This window comes from Rhizophagus irregularis, chromosome 4 (genome assembly GCF_026210795.1).
Source record: "Rhizophagus irregularis chromosome 4, complete sequence".
Classification (NCBI taxonomy): Eukaryota; Fungi; Glomeromycota; class Glomeromycetes; order Glomerales; family Glomeraceae; genus Rhizophagus; species Rhizophagus irregularis.
Window position 1 is genome coordinate 2613060 of NC_089432.1, and position 21918 is coordinate 2634977.

General features: G+C 26.1%; 3 protein-coding genes across 3 annotated transcripts; 1 reads left to right on the forward strand and 2 right to left on the reverse strand.

Moving 5' to 3' along the window:
* Window positions 1-3915: 3915 nt before the first annotated feature.
* On the reverse strand, window positions 3916-6207 carry OCT59_023900 (uncharacterized protein; the record flags this gene model as incomplete). Its single annotated transcript, XM_025327036.2, has 5 exons — window positions 3916-5039; window positions 5123-5447; window positions 5520-5704; window positions 5817-5889; window positions 5980-6207. The coding sequence occupies 5 exons, from the start codon at window positions 6205-6207 to the stop codon at window positions 3916-3918; spliced, it is 1935 nt and encodes a 644-aa protein (XP_025173254.2).
* Window positions 6208-14905: 8698 nt separating this feature from the next.
* OCT59_023901 (uncharacterized protein) lies at window positions 14906-18300 on the reverse strand (the record flags this gene model as incomplete). Its single annotated transcript, XM_025327037.2, has 5 exons — window positions 14906-17166; window positions 17240-17576; window positions 17660-17835; window positions 17913-17991; window positions 18064-18300. 5 exons carry the CDS (start codon window positions 18298-18300, stop codon window positions 15536-15538), a joined length of 2460 nt encoding a protein of 819 aa, XP_025173255.1. The 3' UTR covers window positions 14906-15535.
* Window positions 18301-20239: 1939 nt separating this feature from the next.
* On the forward strand, window positions 20240-20664 carry OCT59_023902 (uncharacterized protein; the record flags this gene model as incomplete). The annotated part of the gene is made up of 3 exons (XM_066135045.1): window positions 20240-20338; window positions 20414-20566; window positions 20659-20664. 3 exons carry the CDS (start codon window positions 20240-20242, stop codon window positions 20662-20664), a joined length of 258 nt encoding a protein of 85 aa, XP_065991111.1.
* Between the last annotated feature and the right edge of the window lie 1254 nt (window positions 20665-21918).

The following is a 21918-nucleotide window of genomic DNA, read 5'->3' on the forward strand; positions in this document are numbered from 1 at the left end:
AAATAAAAATAGAATAGTCTCCATATAAATAATTTGAATTATGTAACTTAAAATTCCGTGCATATAATTAGACCCGTGACATTGTGGTGGTCAGTCAACTAAGTAAATCAAAACTATATGTGGTTAACTAACTATAAGCTTATTTAAATTTTTTGATCAACATAATATTTATATAAATTCATATATATAAACGTAAAGCTTATTTTTTTAGATGCCCAGATTGAATAACAACTTCTTTCTCGGTTATTTTGGTATTAATTAATTTTTATGAACTATGACCATAAAGTTACGAAGCATTTTTTTACATTAGCCATTAAATTTTCTAGTATTATAGACTAAAAATCCATCTATATATCAAAGTTTGACTCTTCAAACCAAATACTAGGTATCTTATATTAAATGTAACAAATAGCTTCGTAACTTTGTTTATATGGTTGCATTAATGATTTTCATATAGTTTTTTTCTTAAGATACAAAATAGTTAAAGCTGTACATCTAATTTAACAGTAAGTTATGGGTATATATAAATAATACAAACGCCGGTTCCATTTAAAAAAAGCAAATAAAGCACGTCTTGATAATATTGAAAAACTAATGAAAAGGTATCATCTACCAGTGAAGATGTATATTTTGTCAATGAAGAGGTGTTTTTTGATGAAGAAGTGTTTTCTATTAATGAAGAGACGCCTATTGATGATAAGAATCCACAAAAATCTTATTTAATTTCGATGATACAAGAATTACCTGATAAAGATATATCTCAAGCAAGAAATCTTATTTCAATTATGTGATATCCAAAAGGACCAAATAAAGAGAAGATATTTTCGCCATATTTACAACAAAAAACATAGCTATTTTTTATAAGCATCATTCTTCTCATCAATTTTTAAAGACTCAAATTTAACAATTTACGATAATGATATTGCTACCTCAATATTACATAATCAAGGATCGACATCTTTGTTTCACAAAAAATTCGATAATAAGTTTTTATATGGTACCACATATAGTTTTGATTTACTTAGTTGACTGACCACCCCACCGTGACATGCCCCTTCCAACCGGTTAATGAAAAAACTTTTCTTTTTTTGCTGATTCGTTAAAAAAAACTGTTTGTATTATTAATGATTTTTCATCGGCCGCAACTACTATCCTTTTCGGTCTTTTTTTAGACCAAATTATTCTTTTACAGTAAATATTTTCGGTCCTTTGGTCTTTATGTTTAGACCTCAAATATTTTTTCTGTCTTTTTAGATCGAATTCTTTTTTTTTTATAATATTTCTTTTTTGATTTTTTAAAACCGATATTTTAATGATTTATTTTGATATTTTTGTTCCGGTTTTTTTAAATCCGAATTTTTTGAATTTTTTTCTTTATTAACATTAATAAAAAGACTTTCTTGCTATTTTTTTTATTATTCATTTTTATTGTATTTATTCATTTATAATTAACACTAATAAAAGGATAATTTTCTTGGTTATCTCCATCCTATAGCATAAGTTATAGTAAATTTTTAGTTATATAAAATAAAATGTTTAATTAAAATCATAATAAATGCTGTTGTAAATAGTAAAATGAGAGTATCGTTAAAAAATAAGAATATTTTGTCTTTAGAACAAATAATAGAGATAGACAATAACAAGATTATGAAGTGGAAGTATTTGTACTTAGAAAATGATAACAAAATCAAAGGGAAAGGACCTTTGTGATATAAGCAAATTAAAGTTATAATTATGATAGACGATAATTGACGCAGGGAAAAAGAGAAATTTAAAACTTTAACAACTACTAACAGTGAGTTCGTAAAGATTGCTCAAGAAACGTCTGTACTCTGTAATAATATTATTATATTAGTTGAAAACAATAATAAGAATTCACGTGAATTGCACGTGGTTTGTTTAACAGTTAATAGAAAATTTAGCATAAATTAACCCTAGCTAATTTAAAATACGGATCTTCTTTTAGTTGATTGGTTTGTTTCTTTTTTATTTCTTTCCGGGTTGGCGGGTGAGTTCTGGGGGTGGTCGAGGATCCTTTCCGTTGCTCGCTTTTCTTCAAGGTCAGATGTCACTGCCTGTTGTGGCGGTTTTTTCGTTAGTGATAGAATTACTTTCGGCTCAATTTATTTGTTGTCCTTGTAATTTGTACTTCGAATTGGTTCGTCTGAAACATAAAAATAAAATAAAAATAAAACCCTAGCTAATTTAATACTTAATATATCTTATACTAATTTGATTAGCCCGCCGGAACGTCGGGAGCGAAATAAGGGACTATAAATTCTACACTGAGCGACACAGAAGTGTCCGCTGCTCGTCTCGCAGAATGAATTCTTTCAGTACACAATAATTTTGAGGTAAAGATCCGTAATGGAATGATTTTTATAAATTTTTTTTGGCGCGAATCTGTAAACTCGGATTTTATAAAAATTATTTAAGAGAAATTAAATTAATCTTTAATATTATTTTTAGAGAATTAAATATAATGTTTGATGTTTAAATACCACCATTTTTTTTGGAAATTAAATATAAATAAAATTTCCTAGAGAATTAAGAAATAAATATTTAATTAATTGCCGATTTTTATAATCTCGACTTTTGCGACGCAACATAATGATATTATTAAATTTAAATCATGGTTTTAGAGAGTCAAAATAACATTTGATAAGAGAATTTTGATTACATTTATATATTTAATATTTTGTCATATTTTATGGTATAATTTTTTTTTAATAAATGTTGCAATTTTATAAAATTTTTTGAGCCGAGATCCGGGTCTTCATATTATAAACGAAATTTTAGATTGTCTAATTTCACTGATGTTACACTATCTAGTCACTACTTTCATTAAAAATAGATTCGAATTTACCATTATCTAGTTCATTGGTAGCACGGTTCTCTACTTCATCACCAATAGCACTTTCTAATATTAGTCCTTCACAACGAGTGTAATTTATTCACAATTGAATTAACTCAAGTGGGAAACGTTTATTCTGATATTATTGCTACTCTATTCTTGATTTAAAACGTTCTATAATTAACTGTTAAAGTAATATAAGGTAAAATTGCATAACGGATTTATTTATCATTAATTCCTATGCTAATTTTATAAATTTATTGTTTGTTAAAAACTCCTTTAAAAGATAAAAATATTTATACTTACTTCAAATGTTTTTGTAAATATAAACGTACACTATTTGTAATTTATCTTTTTTATTGAGTTAGTCCATTCACTTGTTTCATTATGAAAAAAAATAGATTTTTTAAGACTAATTTTTAGTTGTGAAGCCTATACAATAAATACTCTAATATATTTACGATCATCGTATATAGAAATGACAATATCCGTTAATTGTTTCACAATAAAATCGTTACGTGACGTTTTTTTACATAAAAAAATACCAGTACTCGTTATCCATCCATGTTATTTACCCGTTAATAACCCGTTATTAACCCGCTATCCACCCATTATCCATCCGTGATTTATCCGTTCATCCGCTAAGATAACGGTTAACCCGGATTGAACTCGATAATAAACCGGATTAAAAATTCATTAATAATGGAACGACCCGGGTCTGAACACTATTTTAGATAAATCAAAACTTCAAGAATATATAACTACTTTTGACTAAATGGTTCAACAAACAGTACTTTAGCCTTTAGGCTTCGTTTTATCTTCACTTGTTTAAGAAATGTTTTTGTTGCGATATACTATAATATTTCCTTGATAATATTGTATCATTTATTTTCTTTTTCAAAGGTAAAATCATTTAAACGTTTTAATGGAAAATTAATTAGTTCATTATACTAGGTATAAATAATAATTTTACTATAATCAACATTACATAATAATTTAACTAATTCTTATGTTTGGAAAGATAATTTTTAAAAAAAAGAAAATACTATCTTTAATTGTTTCTAATTTTTTTTAAGTATTATTAACCTATTTAGAGCTTTTTGAAATCCTTGCTTAGCAGATTGTTCATACCAATAAATTGCTTTGTCCATATCTTCTTCGATTCCGTCTCCCTTCTCATACATAACAGCAAGTTTATATTGTGCAACATCCTCTCCTAAATTTGCGGCTTTTTGATGTAATTCAACTGCCCTTTTTTTATCAATACTTATTCCAATTCCGTCACTGTAACAATATCCTAACATCATTATTCCGATTGGATGTTCTCCTTCAGCTGATTTTTTAAATAATTCAAAAGCTTTTTGATAATCTTCATCAACACCTTTTCCTAGTATATATATAAGTCCAAGACAAAGCATAGCTGCCAAATGTCCATTATTTGCAGCTTTTTTATGCCAATTAGAAGCTATTTTTAAATCTTTTTCAACACATTTTCCAATATAATAAAAATAACCTAATTTATATTGTCCCATTGCATGATCTTCATTAGCTATTTTTTCATAATATACAAATGCTAGTTTTTCATCCTTTGTAATCATTCCATGTCCAAATTCATAACATTTCCCAACATAATATTGTGCTAATATATGATTCTGTACCGATGCATTAATAAATAAATTAAATGCTCTCCCATCATCCGCGGGTGTTCCAATTCCATAACAATTAAAATATCCAAGTAAAAAAATGGAATTTGAATTGGTTTGGTTATATGATAGCCAATTATAGATTCCTTCTGAATTTATATTATGGTTATTAAGATAATCAAGAACATGCTGTTTTGACTCATCTTTTCTATTTTCTTCCCTAAAAATAAGATCAACTATTTCATCAACTGTTATGCTTAAATTCTTCTCAGATGAAATATTTATATTAATTTGATTATTTGTAGACATCATATATATTTCATTTGCATTTGTATTATTGAAATTTTGAATAGTTTGAGACAATTCTCCATGCAATGAATTTTCTATACTATTTGGAATTAAACTTTTATTTGACGTAGGAATAGTTTGATTAAATATATCTTGTTGATAAATTGTTGCACTACTTGAATTTAGAAATATTCTTAATCTATTAACAACTTCATGTATTGATGGACGTTTATTTTGATTACCATTCCAGCATTCTAATAATTAAATATAGAATATGTATTTGATTATACTTATGATAAAAAATAAATATAAAAATAAACAGTGAAATCAAACTTACCAGTATAAAGATTAGAATAATCATTAGGAGTATCGGAAATAATTTCCTCTCTTCGACCTTGAGAAATTTTATACATTAAACTAAGATCATAATTTTCTTCATGAAATGGTGGTTTCCCACTTGATATTTCCCATAACAATACGCCAATACTATATACATCGCTCTTTTCATTTAGTTTTAAATTGTCCGTTATTGCTTTCGGATCGATATAAGGAACCTTACCAAGTACTCTTGATTGTGAATTAGATGCTTCATCAATCCTTTTCGATAACCCAAAGTCTGCCAACTTAATGGAATTCTGATGAACCAATACATTACAAGAATGCTATAACACAAATAGTATAAATTAACTGTTAACTTAATTCATGAAATGTTAATTTTTTAATAAAAAAATTACCAAGTCTCTGTGAATAATCCCTTCATCATGTAGGCATAGTATAGAACAAGCCAATTGGTATGCCAAACTATATTTATTATCCCATGTAAGTATATAGAAGTTATTCTTCAAATAGTCACGAAGAGTACCACTGTCTGCATATTCCATTACCAACAAATAATTTTTTGTTTGATTAATTATATTTTCTAATAAAAATAATCATAATTAATTTTTTGATAAAAAATAAATAAAAATAAATAAATTTAACGTCTTATTTCTTTAATCGTTATTAAATATTTTACGATACTCTTATCATACCTGACCCGAATTTTGTAATCCCATAAAAGCGAATAATGTTACCATGAAAATCTACATCTCGTTGAAGTTTAAGCTAAATTATGAACGTGCAATAATTAAAAAAAACAAAAATAAATATTTTTAAAAATTATGTAATCAAATTTTCTAATAATAATAAAATTACCTCATGAACAATTTCTTTTAAAGTAATTTTATTAAGATTATAAAAAGATTTTAACGCTAAATAATTATCAAAATTTTTCCAATTTGCACGGAAAACTTTTCCAAATGCTCCGGAACCAATTTCTTGAATATTTTTAAAAATTTCAAATTCATAATATTTAATATGTTTTTTACTTATAGCTTCTTCAATCCAGTTAATCCAATCATCCACATTTTCATTATTTTGCATTTTATTATTATTGTTATTATTCGAAATAGTGAATAGAGTAAACAATAAGAATTTTTGACGGTGAAAGTATGAAAGTAAAAAAAAAAAATTTTTATTCTAATTATGGAGTTGTGTAAACTTAAGTATTACGTAACAAACCTAAATTAATTGTTGATCAACCGCAGTCCGCAGTATTTATAATGAATATTACGCCTGATGAATTATCTAAAATCTGTGCACTAAATAAATATAATTAATTGTCCACTCAAATATAAGTGACTAAATTTAATATATTTCAGACAAATATAATAATTTGATTAGTCCGGAGGACTTCAATACTGCACGCAGAATGAGTGCGATAGATGATTTGCTCTTTTCGATGTATGATCGTGATCTTCGTCACGTGATCAAAATAATTGTTGTTCTGCTTTGTCTTAAATTCTCTCTTGCTAAATTTACCTGCAAATAAAAATGCTGGTAAGCGATTTAATAAGCGTAAACCTTGAGAAAATAAAGTTAACCGTATTGATATTTAATTAACGTTATATTGACATTTTATATTAATTATAACTTATAGGAATAATTCTCATTTCTCTTAATATTGTTTTCATTATGTGAAAGAATTTTTATAGAAAATATTATATATAAAATTATTCTAATAAGTTACATACAATATATATATAAGAATATAATGTATATACATATACGGTATATCACGTCATTTTTCGTAAAACGGGTTTTTTTTCGCAGGATATTTGGAATTAACAATAAAAGAAACAATGAAATTTATCTGGACAACTCCTTTAACCCCAAAAAATCCATCTCAGATGTCTTAAAAGACAAAGATATGTTAGTAACGTATATCTCCATATTTAATATCAGCTATGAAATTTTTTAATATATAAATAATTAACAGAAACAAAATAATCAATTCAATAAATCATAATTTTATTAAATAATTCAATAAATTCTGGTATTTGGAAAGGTGACGTTTCAATAATTCTATCTAAATTGTAGTAATAAATAAAGCAAAAATGGTTTTAATAATTTTTACATAAGTTTCTAACATATTTTCTTAAGTAATTTTAAGCTTTTGATATCCTTTATTTATATCTCTTTCAATTTCAATCTCCATCTTGATTTTCTAAATTTGCGGCATTTTGGTATAATTTCAATACTAATTCATTCCAATACTATAACAAAGTCTTAGCATCATTATTCCAAGTGAATACTTATAATTCAATGGCTTTTCGATAATTTTTATCAACATCATCTAAATATGAAAATCTCAAGATTACACGGTTATCAAATATCCATTATTTGTGCCTAACAAGCAGCTATTCTTTAAATCTTTTTTAATATATATTCCGTTCTTATAAAAAAACCTACTTTAATTATCCTATTATATAATCATTATCACCACTTCTTCATGATATTCATATACAAGTTTTCATTTTGTAATTAATATATGATTCTGTTTCGATGCTATACACTTGTCTTACTGAAAATTTTTTCTTTTTTACTTATCATCGCATTCTTTGAAGACGCGACTTGAAACACGTTCCTGAAGCCACCGCAAGAAAAGAAAGAAGTAAAATATGTCAACCGTTCATGTTCATTTATACTCGGTAAAGAAAGAACCATAACCTGATTTTGGCTACACATTAGGTATTTTATCCTTACTTTATATCTATAATGTGATTATCGAGGAATGAATAAATTTAAAAAATTTTGTTGGTCGTTATCACTGTTTACGATTAGCGTATTTATGATTTGTCGATCAATTATCTAAAAAAAAAATAGTAAAAATTATTCGCGAAGTCATTTTCTTTCAATTTCTTAATTTTATTAAACTTCATAACTCAAAGTATTAAAAATTTAGAATTTTATATCAATTTGAATGATAAATAACGATAAGGTTTTTTTTAGCAACCAAATTTTTTTACTTTTCATAAAAATCTAACGAAAAAAATTTAATCTTCTATACGATTTGTTATTCTTTCTTAATAAATTCATTTTATAATTTGTATATGATAGTTTTATATTACTTATTGTTTTGTATTTTAATAAGTTTTTATTTTTATTTTCTTTCGGTTTTGTTTTCAGCATTTTTTTCTTAGACAAATCACTAGATCACAGTAATTCGAAGACTACGATAAAATATGAAGGTAACGGTAATGGAAGTTTCCCTCAGAAATAATTCATTTTTAATTTTAGTTAGAGAATTTCCATAATCAACATTTACAAGATTTAGTCTTTTTTAAAAAGTACGATAGTTTTAAAAGTTTAACAAAAATAACAGTAATTCGTCATTAATACTCAATTTAAATTATTATGTAATGATATAATTTATAAATAAATGAAAATAATTTTAGCTAATTTTACAAATTCTTTTCTCCTAAAGTTTATTAGCATCTTGATATCCTTTTTAAGCAGATTTTTTTATACCAATAAATTGCTTTATCTAATTTTTTTCATCGTAGCAAGATTTTATTGAGTCAAATATGCAGCTTTTCGATACAACTTAGGATATTGTGCCAGTAATGGAATAGAAATTAATATTGATAAGCAAAAAGCAGCTAACATCGTTATTCCCCTGGATATTCTCACACCTTCAGCTGATTTTTTATATAGTTACAAAAGCTTTTTGATGATTTTTATCAACACCGTTTCCATCATTATATAGGTGGCTAAGATTAAATATAGCTGTCAAATGTCCACTATTTGCAGCTTTTTTCATATCAATGTGCAGTTATTTTAAAATTTTTTTTTATTATTTTTTATCCTTTGTTTCATAATATTCGTTTGTCATTTTTTGTGATTCTGTCTCTCTGTCTCCATATGGATGACAATATCCAACAAAATATTGTGCTAATAATATATGATTCTCTTCCGATTCATTAATAAATAATTTAAATACTCTTTCCTCATTTTCGATTGTTCCAATTCCATAATAGTTAAAATATCCAAGTAAAAAATGGAATTTAGATTGTTTTGATTATTTAATAACCAATTGTAAATTTCTTTTGAATTTATATTATGATTACTAAGATAATAAAAAACATGTTGTTCCATCACAATTCTTTTTTATTAACCTTTTTAAAAATAAGATCATTTATTTTATTAACTATTATTCTTAAGTTTTTATCAGATGAAATATTTTTATTAACTTGGTTGCAATTTTGAATCATTCGTGAAAATTTCCATATAGTGAATTTCTCGTACTATTTAGAATTTAATTTTCATTTGATATAAAAATATATTATTATTTTCTTGATAAATTATTACGTTATTTGAATTTAGAAATATTCCTAATCTATTAACAATTTCATGTATAGATAATCGTTTATTTCGCTCACCATTCCAACATTCTAGTTATTAAAAAAATATGAATTCAATTAAAATATTACTAATAAATAGTGAAACCCTACCGGTATAAAGATTAGAATAATCATTAAGAGTGTTAGAAATAATTTTTTCCCTTCGACCTTGTGAAATTTTCTAAGATCTTAATTTTCTTATGAAATGGTGGTTTTCCACTTGTATAAAGCCAATACTATATCTTCTAATTTAAACCAATTTATTAAAAATATCATATAATTTATATATTTATTTAAATTAATTGGTAAAAGAGAAAAGAATACAGGTTTCTAGTGAGGGATAAGAAATTGTGAAATATTAATAAAATTCATCAAAGTTCAAATAAAAAGCTTCAAAAAATTAATTTACTAAAAGATTGCGAGCTTTATTCATTTTGTTTTAGGAAATAACTAATTAATAATACATGTAAAAATTTTTAGAATTTCTGAAGTCACATGTTTTAAAAGTAAGTAGTCATAACTAAACCACGGGTATAAGCCTACAATAAAATATTTATTATAAATCATCATCTTATTGGTTTTTTACTCTTTCAAATTTATCAAAGAACCACTTTATGTTATTTATTCGTGAGAATTTTAAATATCATCTATCTGTTTCCTTATTTTCAGCAAAAATTGAGTTAATTAATATAATATCATGTAAATTGCAAAAGGTTCTTGATATTTTACAATGAGAATTGAATTTAATTCTAAATTTAATGACTATTCAATAAAGACAAAAAAATGGGAAATCAATTACACTTCCCAGATAATTCTGGTTACGAAAATACTACTATTAACTAGCCTTATTTAGTAACTTAATAAAAGTTGGATATTACTTTTGATCCGGATGATATTAACTTTGTAATAAAAGATTCAAATCAACACATGATAAAGTTCATCATCAAAAGCTTATTATCATGAAATTTTTTTTCTGCAACATTATGAAATAAAAGTTTTTTCGTTAACTAGTATAGATTTTTTAACTTATTTTATTTTTTTAAAAAAAAGAAAAAAGAATTGGTAATTATCTTCGAAATTTCAGATTTCATTAGTTATCTTGAACTCAGCGCTTTAAAAAAAAATAAAAAACGTTAAAAAAACTTTTTTTATTAAAAAAAATAAATGAAAATGAAATTTCACAATTAAAGTTGCGAAACTTACTATTTCTCATACTTACGCCAAATACTGTACCCAAAAAACAAAAACATTCAGTTAGTAAAGTTTTGTTCTTTAAAATAAATAACAAAAAAGTTACTTAAATCCAACACGTTTAGACCCAAAGAACAAGCCATCTAAAAAAGAAAGAAATGAAACGTTAGATAATATTATATTATAAGGAATAAATTCCCTCTTACCAAAATATACGTGTCTAAAAATCACAAGAACAGAAAGAAGCATTAGTGACTTCGTCATTGTTTCATTAAAAATAAATAATTAAATGGTACCTTACCATCCAAATACTTGAAAACTAAACTGTTGTCAAAAGAAAAAAAGATGTGTCATTAGAAATAGAAACAATTTGTTCGTTAAAACAAAAAAAAAAAAGGAAATTATAAAATATAAGTTAAAATAAGAATTTACTGAAAGATTTTGTGTCTACAGATGTTTGTTAAGGATATATAAATAATGCCTCAAAAATATTATTTCAACACATAAAAATAATGGAAAAAAATGAAAAATTGTTTCTTAAATATATTTTAAGACATAAACATAACTGTGACTGGTATCTTTGCAATGAAAGCTTTACTCTATTGCGGGAACTTGAAGAACTTATTAAAGAACATAAGAGAATCCATCCCGAAGAACCACCTTATAAATGCGTTTGTGGGAAAAGTTTTACCCAAAAATCTGGACTTAACAGACATAAGAAAATCCATACTGATGAACGACCAATTTGATAACTGTAAGAAGCGGTTTAGGGAAAGATCCAAATTAACAACTCATCAAAGAATTCTTTACAATATTAAGCCTTACATTTGCAATTTTCCTAATTGTACACGTTCTTTTAGTGATGTAAGAAGCATAATTTTTTATATTTAATATTTTATATTACTAACAATCAAAAACAAATAAAACTGATATTAATACTTTATTTTAGTCATCGGCTTTTAAAAGACATAAAAGAACTCATTCTGGAGAAAAGCCCTACAAATGTTTAAAATGTGGAAGAACTTTTACAAGATGTTACTATGTTAATAACTTTCATCAAAATAAATGTAAAAATGAAATTTTTTATTACGATAAAAATGAACTTTTTAAATATAGTAAAATTGTAATAATGTTATTCTGTATGTATCAGCACTTATCATTTCATACTATAAAAAATTGGTCAAATAGTAAGGATAGTTTATGTAAGTCAGACAAGAAATTAGGTATAGCGCGTCGGCATTATAATTGTTTTTTATATTTTTATTATTATTATCTAATTGATATTAAATTTAAGTAAAAAATAAAAGAAGTTTATAGAAATTTAGACAATTAGCTTTAAAGTTATAAATTAGTTTTAAAATAATTCTGTTAGCAAATTTTTTTTAATTGAACAAGATTTGCATATGAAGATATTTGTGCGAATTTCTTGTTTGGTAATAAAGTAATTTAAATAAATATTTCTTGTTTCTATAATTTTACAGACAACAAAGTTGATTTTTCATTAATACTAATAATTAATTCAGTAGTGTTTTTTATTTATATATACAAAACACAATAAAATTATGTATTGATGGATTAATTGTTTTATTGTTCGCCTAATCTACCTGATTTACATTTATCAGTGGTATTAGAATTCTAAATAACAAAATTCGGACAAGCAATCTCAAGTGGAAATAAGTGACTATACATATACTATGCAAATAATGACCATCTTCATTCGATGTATTCAGAAAATTACATGAGTGTGTTATAATTGTGTCCTCTAGAAAACCCCTCAAGATCTACGTAAAGTAATCAACACTGGTATCATTGATCAATATCGTTAATTTTTTCGCTTTTAATTTCTTCACGGTAAATTTGGTGGATAGAACATTCTGATCGACATTCTTTAATCGGTATAGACAAATAAAAATGGTAAGATCGGTACTGGTCAAATTTGGTAATGTGGATTAGTGTTAAGATCCGGATGAATCCGTGATCTGTTAATCCGATTCATAATTAATTTTGTAAATTCGGATGTCCGTAGCAGACCTGCGGATCATCCGGATTATCCACCAATATTTATCCGGATCACGATTTTTTTTCTATTGTAACCAGATTTTAAATAAAAATTTAATAAAATTGATATTATCAATTATCAATTATCTTCGTAGAAACAATTTAGTCTATAGATTAGATAAGTAGATACAAAACCTATATGTATATTTGTATATTATACAATTATTACTAATAAAGAAATGTAAAAAAAAAAATTAATGCCTTTTTTATGGGGGCCTTCAACATAAACCTACAAATTCCGGACATAGTAAAAATTCAGATAATTTGAGCTGGGCAAATTCCGGACATGAAAAAATTCTGGACAAATTCTGGATGCTACTTCCAAAAAAGGATAAATTAATTTTGTAAAAAAATGCAAAAAGCACAAGACTGACATTCATAACCTTCTTTGTCATACTAATTAAATTTGCTAAGCAGGCAAAAATACTATATATCTATGATATAAAACTTTAAGTTAAAAGCAATTATAATGATGGTCACCTGTTGATCATCTTTTTGTGCCAAATTTTATGAAAAAATATTTCAGGTCAATTTCCGGACAAATTCTGGACAAAATGAGTGTCCAGAAATGAGTGTGTTTTCAGAACAATTTCCGAACATGGTACCTGGCATTTTCTGGACATTTTCCGGACAATTTCTGGACAATTTCTGAACACTTATTTTTTATAGGGTTTAGATTAGGTGGTGAAAACTCTCCTTTTTGTATACAACAATGTGATATTTTATTTTTTGAGGTTTGTGATAAAACTTTTAAAATCAAAGTTTGGAAAGTAACATTAATTCTAATTTCCATATTAATAACGGATCATTCAGATTGATCCTTTTTTTCTATCTGGATTCATTCGTCATCTGACTGAAATTCTAACAGATGATCCAAATTAATTTTGAATCAGATATCTGTCAGATTGACAGAATAACCTTGACCCGGATTGTAACACTAATGTGGATGACTCATGTGATGCATTAACGCCCATCCAACTCTCAATGTTCGGGTCCTAGTAAACTGCATTGACATTTGACACCTATTTTACAACCGCACTTGGAAATTAACATAAAGTGCCCAGCCTGGCCTGGCCCAGACTTAATATATTGAAAACCTGGTCTAGACTTGACCTGAACTTTTATTATATCATTTTGTTGTAAGAACAAAAAAATTGCCAACTTAATTTTGGCCAGAATTACAAAAATCTGGGTTTAATGAAAAATCATGTGCTGGCCCGGCCCTGGCCTGGATGAATTTTGAAAAAAGTTTGCCAGCCCAAATCCAGATTCAGGTTCAGGTTACTACGGCCAGGTTAGAGTTTTTGGATTTTGGGTCCCATTATTTGCAGACCTATAGTGAACTGTACACTTTTATATTTTATTTTAGTTCATATTACTTGACATAGTTATATATTTTAAATGATAAGATAAAACCCATTTATTTAATGTAGAATTTACTTATCTTTTATTTACATTTGATTCAATTTCAAACTAAAATTTTAATTTAAATTCATTAATTACTTGGACTATATATATACTATAATATAGCAAAATTAATAAATATAGGGATATAAACCATATAAGTATTACTTATCCCCTACCATTTACACAATAGTAAGTGTTTTATAGTATATTGTGAGTATAATATAGTATATTTTATTGTTAAATCTTATTTTTCTTTCACTTGGTTTTTTTTTATTTAAAAGATTTTAAAAAGCTTCAGAACTATTACTATTACACTTGAAAAATAATATTGAGATTACAAATAAATTAAAAGAAAGTTTTTCTCATTTGGAAAATGCAAATCTTTCCGAATTACTCAAATTATCAATCAGCCTATTTATAGTATAATCAATAGTTAATATCACAAAATTTCCTAAAAACGGATAAATAAATATATACAAAATTTGCCGATCAGGAGATAATACAAATAAATAATAAATATGCATTACATCAACATCTAAAAAGCAAATATAATATGCAATAAAATTCTATAAAGATTAAATAAGTAATATAAAGCTTATATGCTTTATTATACAAAAGTCATAACACTATACTTAGGCTGCTCCAATTTAATAGTTTGTTTAACGTCCTAACTTTATATAAAAATTGAGGGGAGGGAGGGGGTCAAATTAAGTAAACATTTAAAAATAAACATAGTTTTTTCTTTATTACTCAATGCATTTTTACTAAAAATACATCTTAATTTATTACAGATAATGCAATTAATAAGTTTACATATATTACTTTTATTAATTATACCATTTTCTTTGGTAGATTCAAATACACTGGAAAGAAATTCTTTTAAATATTATACAGATCGGTGATGTTATTATAAGTCACGTGATATAACATATGTTTGTTTATTTTTAAAAATTTTTCAAAAATGAGGGGGGTGGGGTATGTTAAACAAACTATTAAATTGGAGTGGTCTTAGCTATACTTAGCCTAATAATATAATAATAGATTGATTATTACTTAACTCATTTATAATGAATCTTATATAAGTAAATAGACATCTGTTTACTGTAAGCAATCACCAATAGATGAAAATTTTTATTAATTTGTGAAATAAATTTCAAATTTTAAATTATGAGTTGCAATTTAAAAATATTTAAAAAGTAAAATTAAAATAATTATTTAGTATTGTATAAATATTCATATTCCAATTTTTAAGATTTTTAATTTATTTTAGCATCTTGATCTCCTTGTTCAGCTAATTTATTGTACTAATAGATTGCTTTATTTATATTTTTATCAGTTTCTTCTCCATACTCATATATAAAAGTAAGGTTATATTAAGCTGTCTTATTTCTTAAATCTGCTGCTTTTTGATACAATTCAAATGCTTTTTTCTCATCAATATCAGTTCCAATTCCATCTTTATAACAATCTCCTAAATTATCCATTCCAGATGAATTTCCTAAATCTGCTGCCTTTTGATATAATTCAAATGCTTTTTTCTTATCAATATCAGTTCCAATTCCATCTTTATAACAATCTCCTAAATTATCCATTCCAGATGAATTTCCTAAATCTGCTGCTTTTTGATACAATTCAAATGCTTTTTTCTCATTAATATCAGTTCCAATTCCATATTGATAACAATATCCTAAATTATTCATTCCAGATAAATTTTCTAATTCTGCTGCTTTTTCATATAATTCAAATGCTTTTTTCTCATCGATATCAGTTCCAATTCCATATTGATAACAATATCCTAAATTATCCATTCCAGATGAATTTCCTAATTCTGCTGCCTTTTGATATAATTCAAATGCTTTTTTCTCATCAATATCAATTCCAATTCCATCTTGATAACAAACGCCTAAACTATTTATTCCATCTACATCTCCTAAATCTACTGCCTTTTTATATAATTCAAATGCTTTTTTCTCATCAATATCAGTTCCAATTCCATGTTCATAACAATATCCTAAATTATTCATTCCTGATGAATTTCCTAATTCTGCTGCCTTTTTATATAATTCAAATGCTTTTTTCTCATCAATATCAATTCCAATTCCATCTTGATAACAATTTCCTAAATTATTCATTCCTGATGAATTTCCTAATTCTGCTGCCTTTTTATATAATTCAAATGCTTTTTTCTCATCAATATCAATTCCAATTCCATCTTGATAACAATTTCCTAAATTATTCATTCCAGGTGAATTTCCTAAATCTGCTGCCTTTCGATATAATTCAAATGCTTTTTTCTCATCAATATCAGTTCCAATTCCATGTTCATAATAATATCCTAAATTATTTATTCCAACTGCATTTCCTAAATCTGCTGACATTTGTGTCATTTGAAATGCCATTTTTTTATCAATATTAGTTCCAATCCCCTCTTCATAACAATTTCCTAAATTATTCATTCCAAATGCATTTTTTAAATCTGCTGCTTTTTGATATAGTTCAAATGCTTTTTGTTTATCAATACTGATTCCAATTCCTAAATAGTTAAAATGTCCAAGTAAAGCAATATAATTTGAATTATTTTGATTGTTTAATAATAAATTATAAATTTTTTGTAAGTCCATATTATGATTATCAAGGTAATTTAGGATTATCTGTTTTCCTATTTCATAACAATCATTCTCAAGAAGATTAATTATATCATTAACTATTATATTAAAGCTATTTTCAAAACTGTTATTTGATGATATTGAAGTTTCTATATCTTTCGTATTCATCATACTACAATTTTGAATAACTTGAGATAATTCTCCATGTAATGAATTAGTACTTTCAGAAATTTCAACATCTAAAATTGGCTGTTGACTATTTGATGATTGAATATCCTTGTTATTATCATATAAGTGAAAATCTTTTATAATTATATTTTTTTTTGTTATAATTGCTTTTAATTCATCAACTACTTGATTGATAGTTGGTCGATTATCAGGTTCAATATTCCAGCAATCTACAGAAAATTTATCTTTAATTAATTAAAATTATATGGTTTATAAATCATATAAATGTAATTTTATACATACCAGTATAAATTTTTATATATTCTTTAGGTGTATCATGAGTGGGTGTTTCTCTAAGGTCTTGTAAAATACTTGAAATTAAACTAAAATCATGTGATTTACCATGAAAAGGAGGCTGACAACTGGCTATTTCCCATAATAATACGCCAATGCTATAGACATCACTTTTATTATTTAATATATATGGCGTTGTTGTACTTCTGTTAAAACTTTTTGGATCAATATAAGGAATTAATCCAAATATTTTTGATTGAGAGTTGGATGTTTCCTCAATTCTTTTTGATAAGCCAAAATCTGCTAATTTAATAGTATTCTGATGGACTAACACATTATTAGAGTGCTATTTAATTACATTAAAATAGAATAAGATAAACTAATCATTAAAATACATTACGCAATCATAATAAGATGTAAATTAATTACCAAATCACGATGCACGATCCCTTCGTTATGCAAACATGATACTGCACAAACCAGTTGGAATGCAAGATTGAATTTATCATTCCAAGTGAGTTTTTCCAAATTTACTTTCAAATATTTTCGGAGAGTACCATTGTCGGCATATTCCATTACTAACAAATACTCTTTTTTTTGGATTTCTTTTTTTTTTAAAAAAAAACAATTTAATTAATCATATTTAATATAAAAAAAAAAATATTACTAGAATTTTTGATACCTATACTGGAAGTTGTGGATGTGACACCATAAAAACGGATAAAATTATCATGAAAATCAACTTCATGCTGAAGTTGAATCTAGCAATAAATAGTTTGTTGATATCAGAAATGTACATATATAAATTGAAATATATTCGATATTAAAATTACCTCACGAACAATTGCTTTAAGTGTAGCGTCATTGAAAATAAAAAAGGATTTTAGTGCACAATGTTTGTAATAATTCTTCCAAATTGCACGATAAACTTTTCCAAGGCCTCCGAAACCAATTTCTTGCGGATTACAAAATTGGTCAAATTCATAATACTTAATAAGTTTTTTAGAAATTGCATCTTCAATCCAATTACACTCATTTGAGTTTTTAGTAAGTTCAGTGTTATTAGACATTGTTAGGTATACAAAATGTTGCTGCGGAATTTAATTTTACGCTTTTCAAAAATTAGAAAAAAATTCGAAATATTTTTTTTTTTTTAGTGCTATTTATAATAAAATGGTGTCACCGGACATTTCTATGTCGAAATATTTTTGATCTTCAGCATGCAGGACTTACGGCTGAAAAAATCAGCGTATTCAGGAAAATCAATAAATTAATAAGTTCAATTTATATAATTTATATTAAAACTTTTTTTTTACCATTTTTGTAATAAAACTTATTTAGTATTATAGAAATATAGAAAACTTTGTAAAATAACGGATTTTTAATGCATTATTAAACATATGGGCGGATTTGACTCACTTGATGATCGACATTCCGATTAGTCAAATCCGCCCATATGAATGAGTCAACTTCTTCAATAAATTTTGATAGTATCAGTTGAATTAAAATAATAGAACCACATGAAAATGTCAATTAAACTAGGAAACGGGAACCGTTGTAAGTCTGGAGCGAAAAACTAAAATTTGCGATTTCATTGGGTGAGGCGGACAGAGAAATTCACGTGATCGATTTTTTTCATAGTGCGTAGACATATATATATATTGTCCGGAGCGAAGCGAAGGACAATAAAAAATTTGCGCTCGCTACGTCAGCTTTTTTTTTCGTTTTTATACGCAAATTTTGCATTGTTACGGTTTCTTTCGAGACTATAAGTAAACATATTCATTTTTTTGCACAATTTTAAATTTAACACTTCAGCAAAAATATATTTCGCATACTGAAAATAAAGATGGTGTTGCTTGCCGTAAATAACAATTACGACATTAAGTTTACAATTTGGGTCGTAGTCTAATTTCGGATTACGGTGGTACATTACGACACATGCTTAAATTCGGCCAAATTCATAATGCTGGGTCAAGCGTCGTGTCACGTGATGGTACACTAATTTCCAAAAAGGAAATTTTGTCCCCAATAAAAATTGGGGAATAAATCGTCGATCATTTGGACGACTTTACGACAACTATTACTAATCATCACGAACTTAATTGTGCTTATTTAAATCATTTAAAAAAAATTTTAACATGAGTAGATATTCGAAATTATGTGAATTTTCTTCATTTTCTTATTACTTATTTTATTCAGCTTTTATTTTATAACTTTTTCTAGTATTATTAACGTTAATCCATTTTAAAATTCTTTTAGTGTTACGCATAATTTCAAGTATAGGTTTCTAATTTTAAATTGATCGTTAAATTTAAAGTTTTATTTGTTGATTTTTGTTTAGATGTAAGAATTTATTTTGTTTTGTTTTCTCAATATTTCTTTTTTTGATAAAGAATATTTTGAAATGGAAAGATCAATTACATATTCCCAAAATTATACTTTATTGAAAAAAATAAATTAGATTCTGAATGTATAACAATTTTTTTGGAAAGGAAATCCTTGGACGAATCCAATCTGAGAAATAACCAAGTTTTCAGTCTATTTTTGACTAAAAATATTGATAATAAATTCATCTTACTTTCTTAATTAGATTAATAATTCACATCATTGTCCAAATTGGTCTACTTTACCTTTATTTGAATGTCAAGGTAAACGTTCAACGTAAAAGTAAATAAATCCTTATGATATGTACGATTTAATAGTTTTTTTTATTAAACCAAAACGTTATATATTTTATACTCGTATTTTGCTATATACAGTAGTATATAAAATTAAAAATTAGCATATTAAGCTTTTTTTAATACTTAATAAATTCTTTAACGAAAATTGTACATTTCAAATAAAGCGATTAATATTTTTTTTTTTAAATTAAATTTCCTTTATGATTAAAATGTACAGTGCCTGGAAATAAGTCAGTAAGCACGTGACTGTAGATCATTTATTTGTTTAATTTTAAAACCAGTTTTGTCGATCATTTTATTATAAATTTGTCTCCAATTTTTTCCCATGCGTTGTTTAGAACCTTCTTTAACTACTATGTCTTGCAAACGAAGAGAACTTACAATTTTTGAACGTGGAGAAGTCATTGGAGCTTGGAAATGTGGAGTAAGTGAACGAAAGATAGCTGAAGCATTAAATTGTCCCAGTTGTACCATTCATAAGGTTATTTCTACTTACAAGATACGTGGTGATGAAACACTCCCTCCTAGGACTGGAAGACCGCCTAAAATGACAGAAAGGGATGGCCGACATTTAATAAGAATTCTTAAAAAAGATAGGAAAATGACCCTTCAGGAGTTACATGAGAATTTCGTTGATTCTACTTCCACACATGTATGCAAAAAAACTTTACTTAATTATCTTCATGAACAAGGTTTTTATAGTCGAGTAGGAGTAAGAAAACCTCTTGTTACTGAAACAAATAGAATTAAAAGACTCAACTGGGCCAAAGAACGAAAATTATGGATAAATGAGTGGGACAGTGTTATTTGGAGCGACGAATCCAAATTTGAATTATTTAGAGGAAATGGTAGGAGATTGGTTTGGAGAAGGCCACATGAAAAATATGATATTGAGTGTTTAATACCTACAGTAAAGTCAGGTCAACAAGGAGTGATTGTTTGGGGATGTTTTTCAAAAAACAATCTTGGTCCATTAGTTAAATTAGAAGGTAAAATAACAGCCACAGTATATATGAATGTACTGGAAAATTATTTATTACCATTTATTAATAATTTAGACGATCAGGAAAATTTTATTTTTCAGGATGATAATGCCCCTATACATACTGCAAGGGTGGTTAAGAGTTGGGAAGAAGAAAATGAAGTAAACAGCCTTCCTTGGCAGAGCCCAGATTTGAATCCTATAGAGCATTTATGGGATGAATTGGAAAGGCAGGTGTGGGTACATAAGCCATTACCAAAAAACAGGGAGAATTTATGGGAAATACTTCAAGAGGAATGGTCAAATATTGAAGCTGATAAATATCAAAATCTTATTAGTAGCATGCCTCGTCGTATCTCTGCTGTTATAAATAGTAAAGGTTACCCAACAAAGTATTAATAAAAAGTTGAAGGCTTTGTCTTTCAAATAAAAAAAAAAATATTAAATTTGGCGTAGTAATTTATGAATTATTTAATTTTAAAAATTCGCATTAAAATTGATCAACATCACGTGCTTACTGACTTTTTTCCAGGCACTGTATATATATGTCTTATTGTATATAAAAAAAAATGGAAATGTTTAAACCCCATTTTTACCAATAATTTTATAGTTGCTGTATATTAATAATTATTTTCACCTTTGTTTCAATGTTATCAAAAAGAATTATGATAAAAAAATGTGAAGAAATGCAAAGTTTACTTAAATAATATATTTTGCGAATAAAAATACGATTTGTCAAAATTTCTTTAGAAAACTTACAAAATTAGAAACTTTTATTACAACTCAAAATTGCAATAATAAATATCTGTCTTCCTTGGCCTTCTTATAATAAAGATTTTTATTTCGATAAAAATTAAAAAATTTGGGATCACTAAAAGTTCCCCGTGAGGTAAATATTGCAAATATTATAACAGAATCAATACTTTAATATACTAGAACAATTTTTACAATGGAACAAGCTTAATCGCAATCTTGAACGTTCAGCTCTTTATACCTAATATGAAGTCAGTACTACGGAAGTT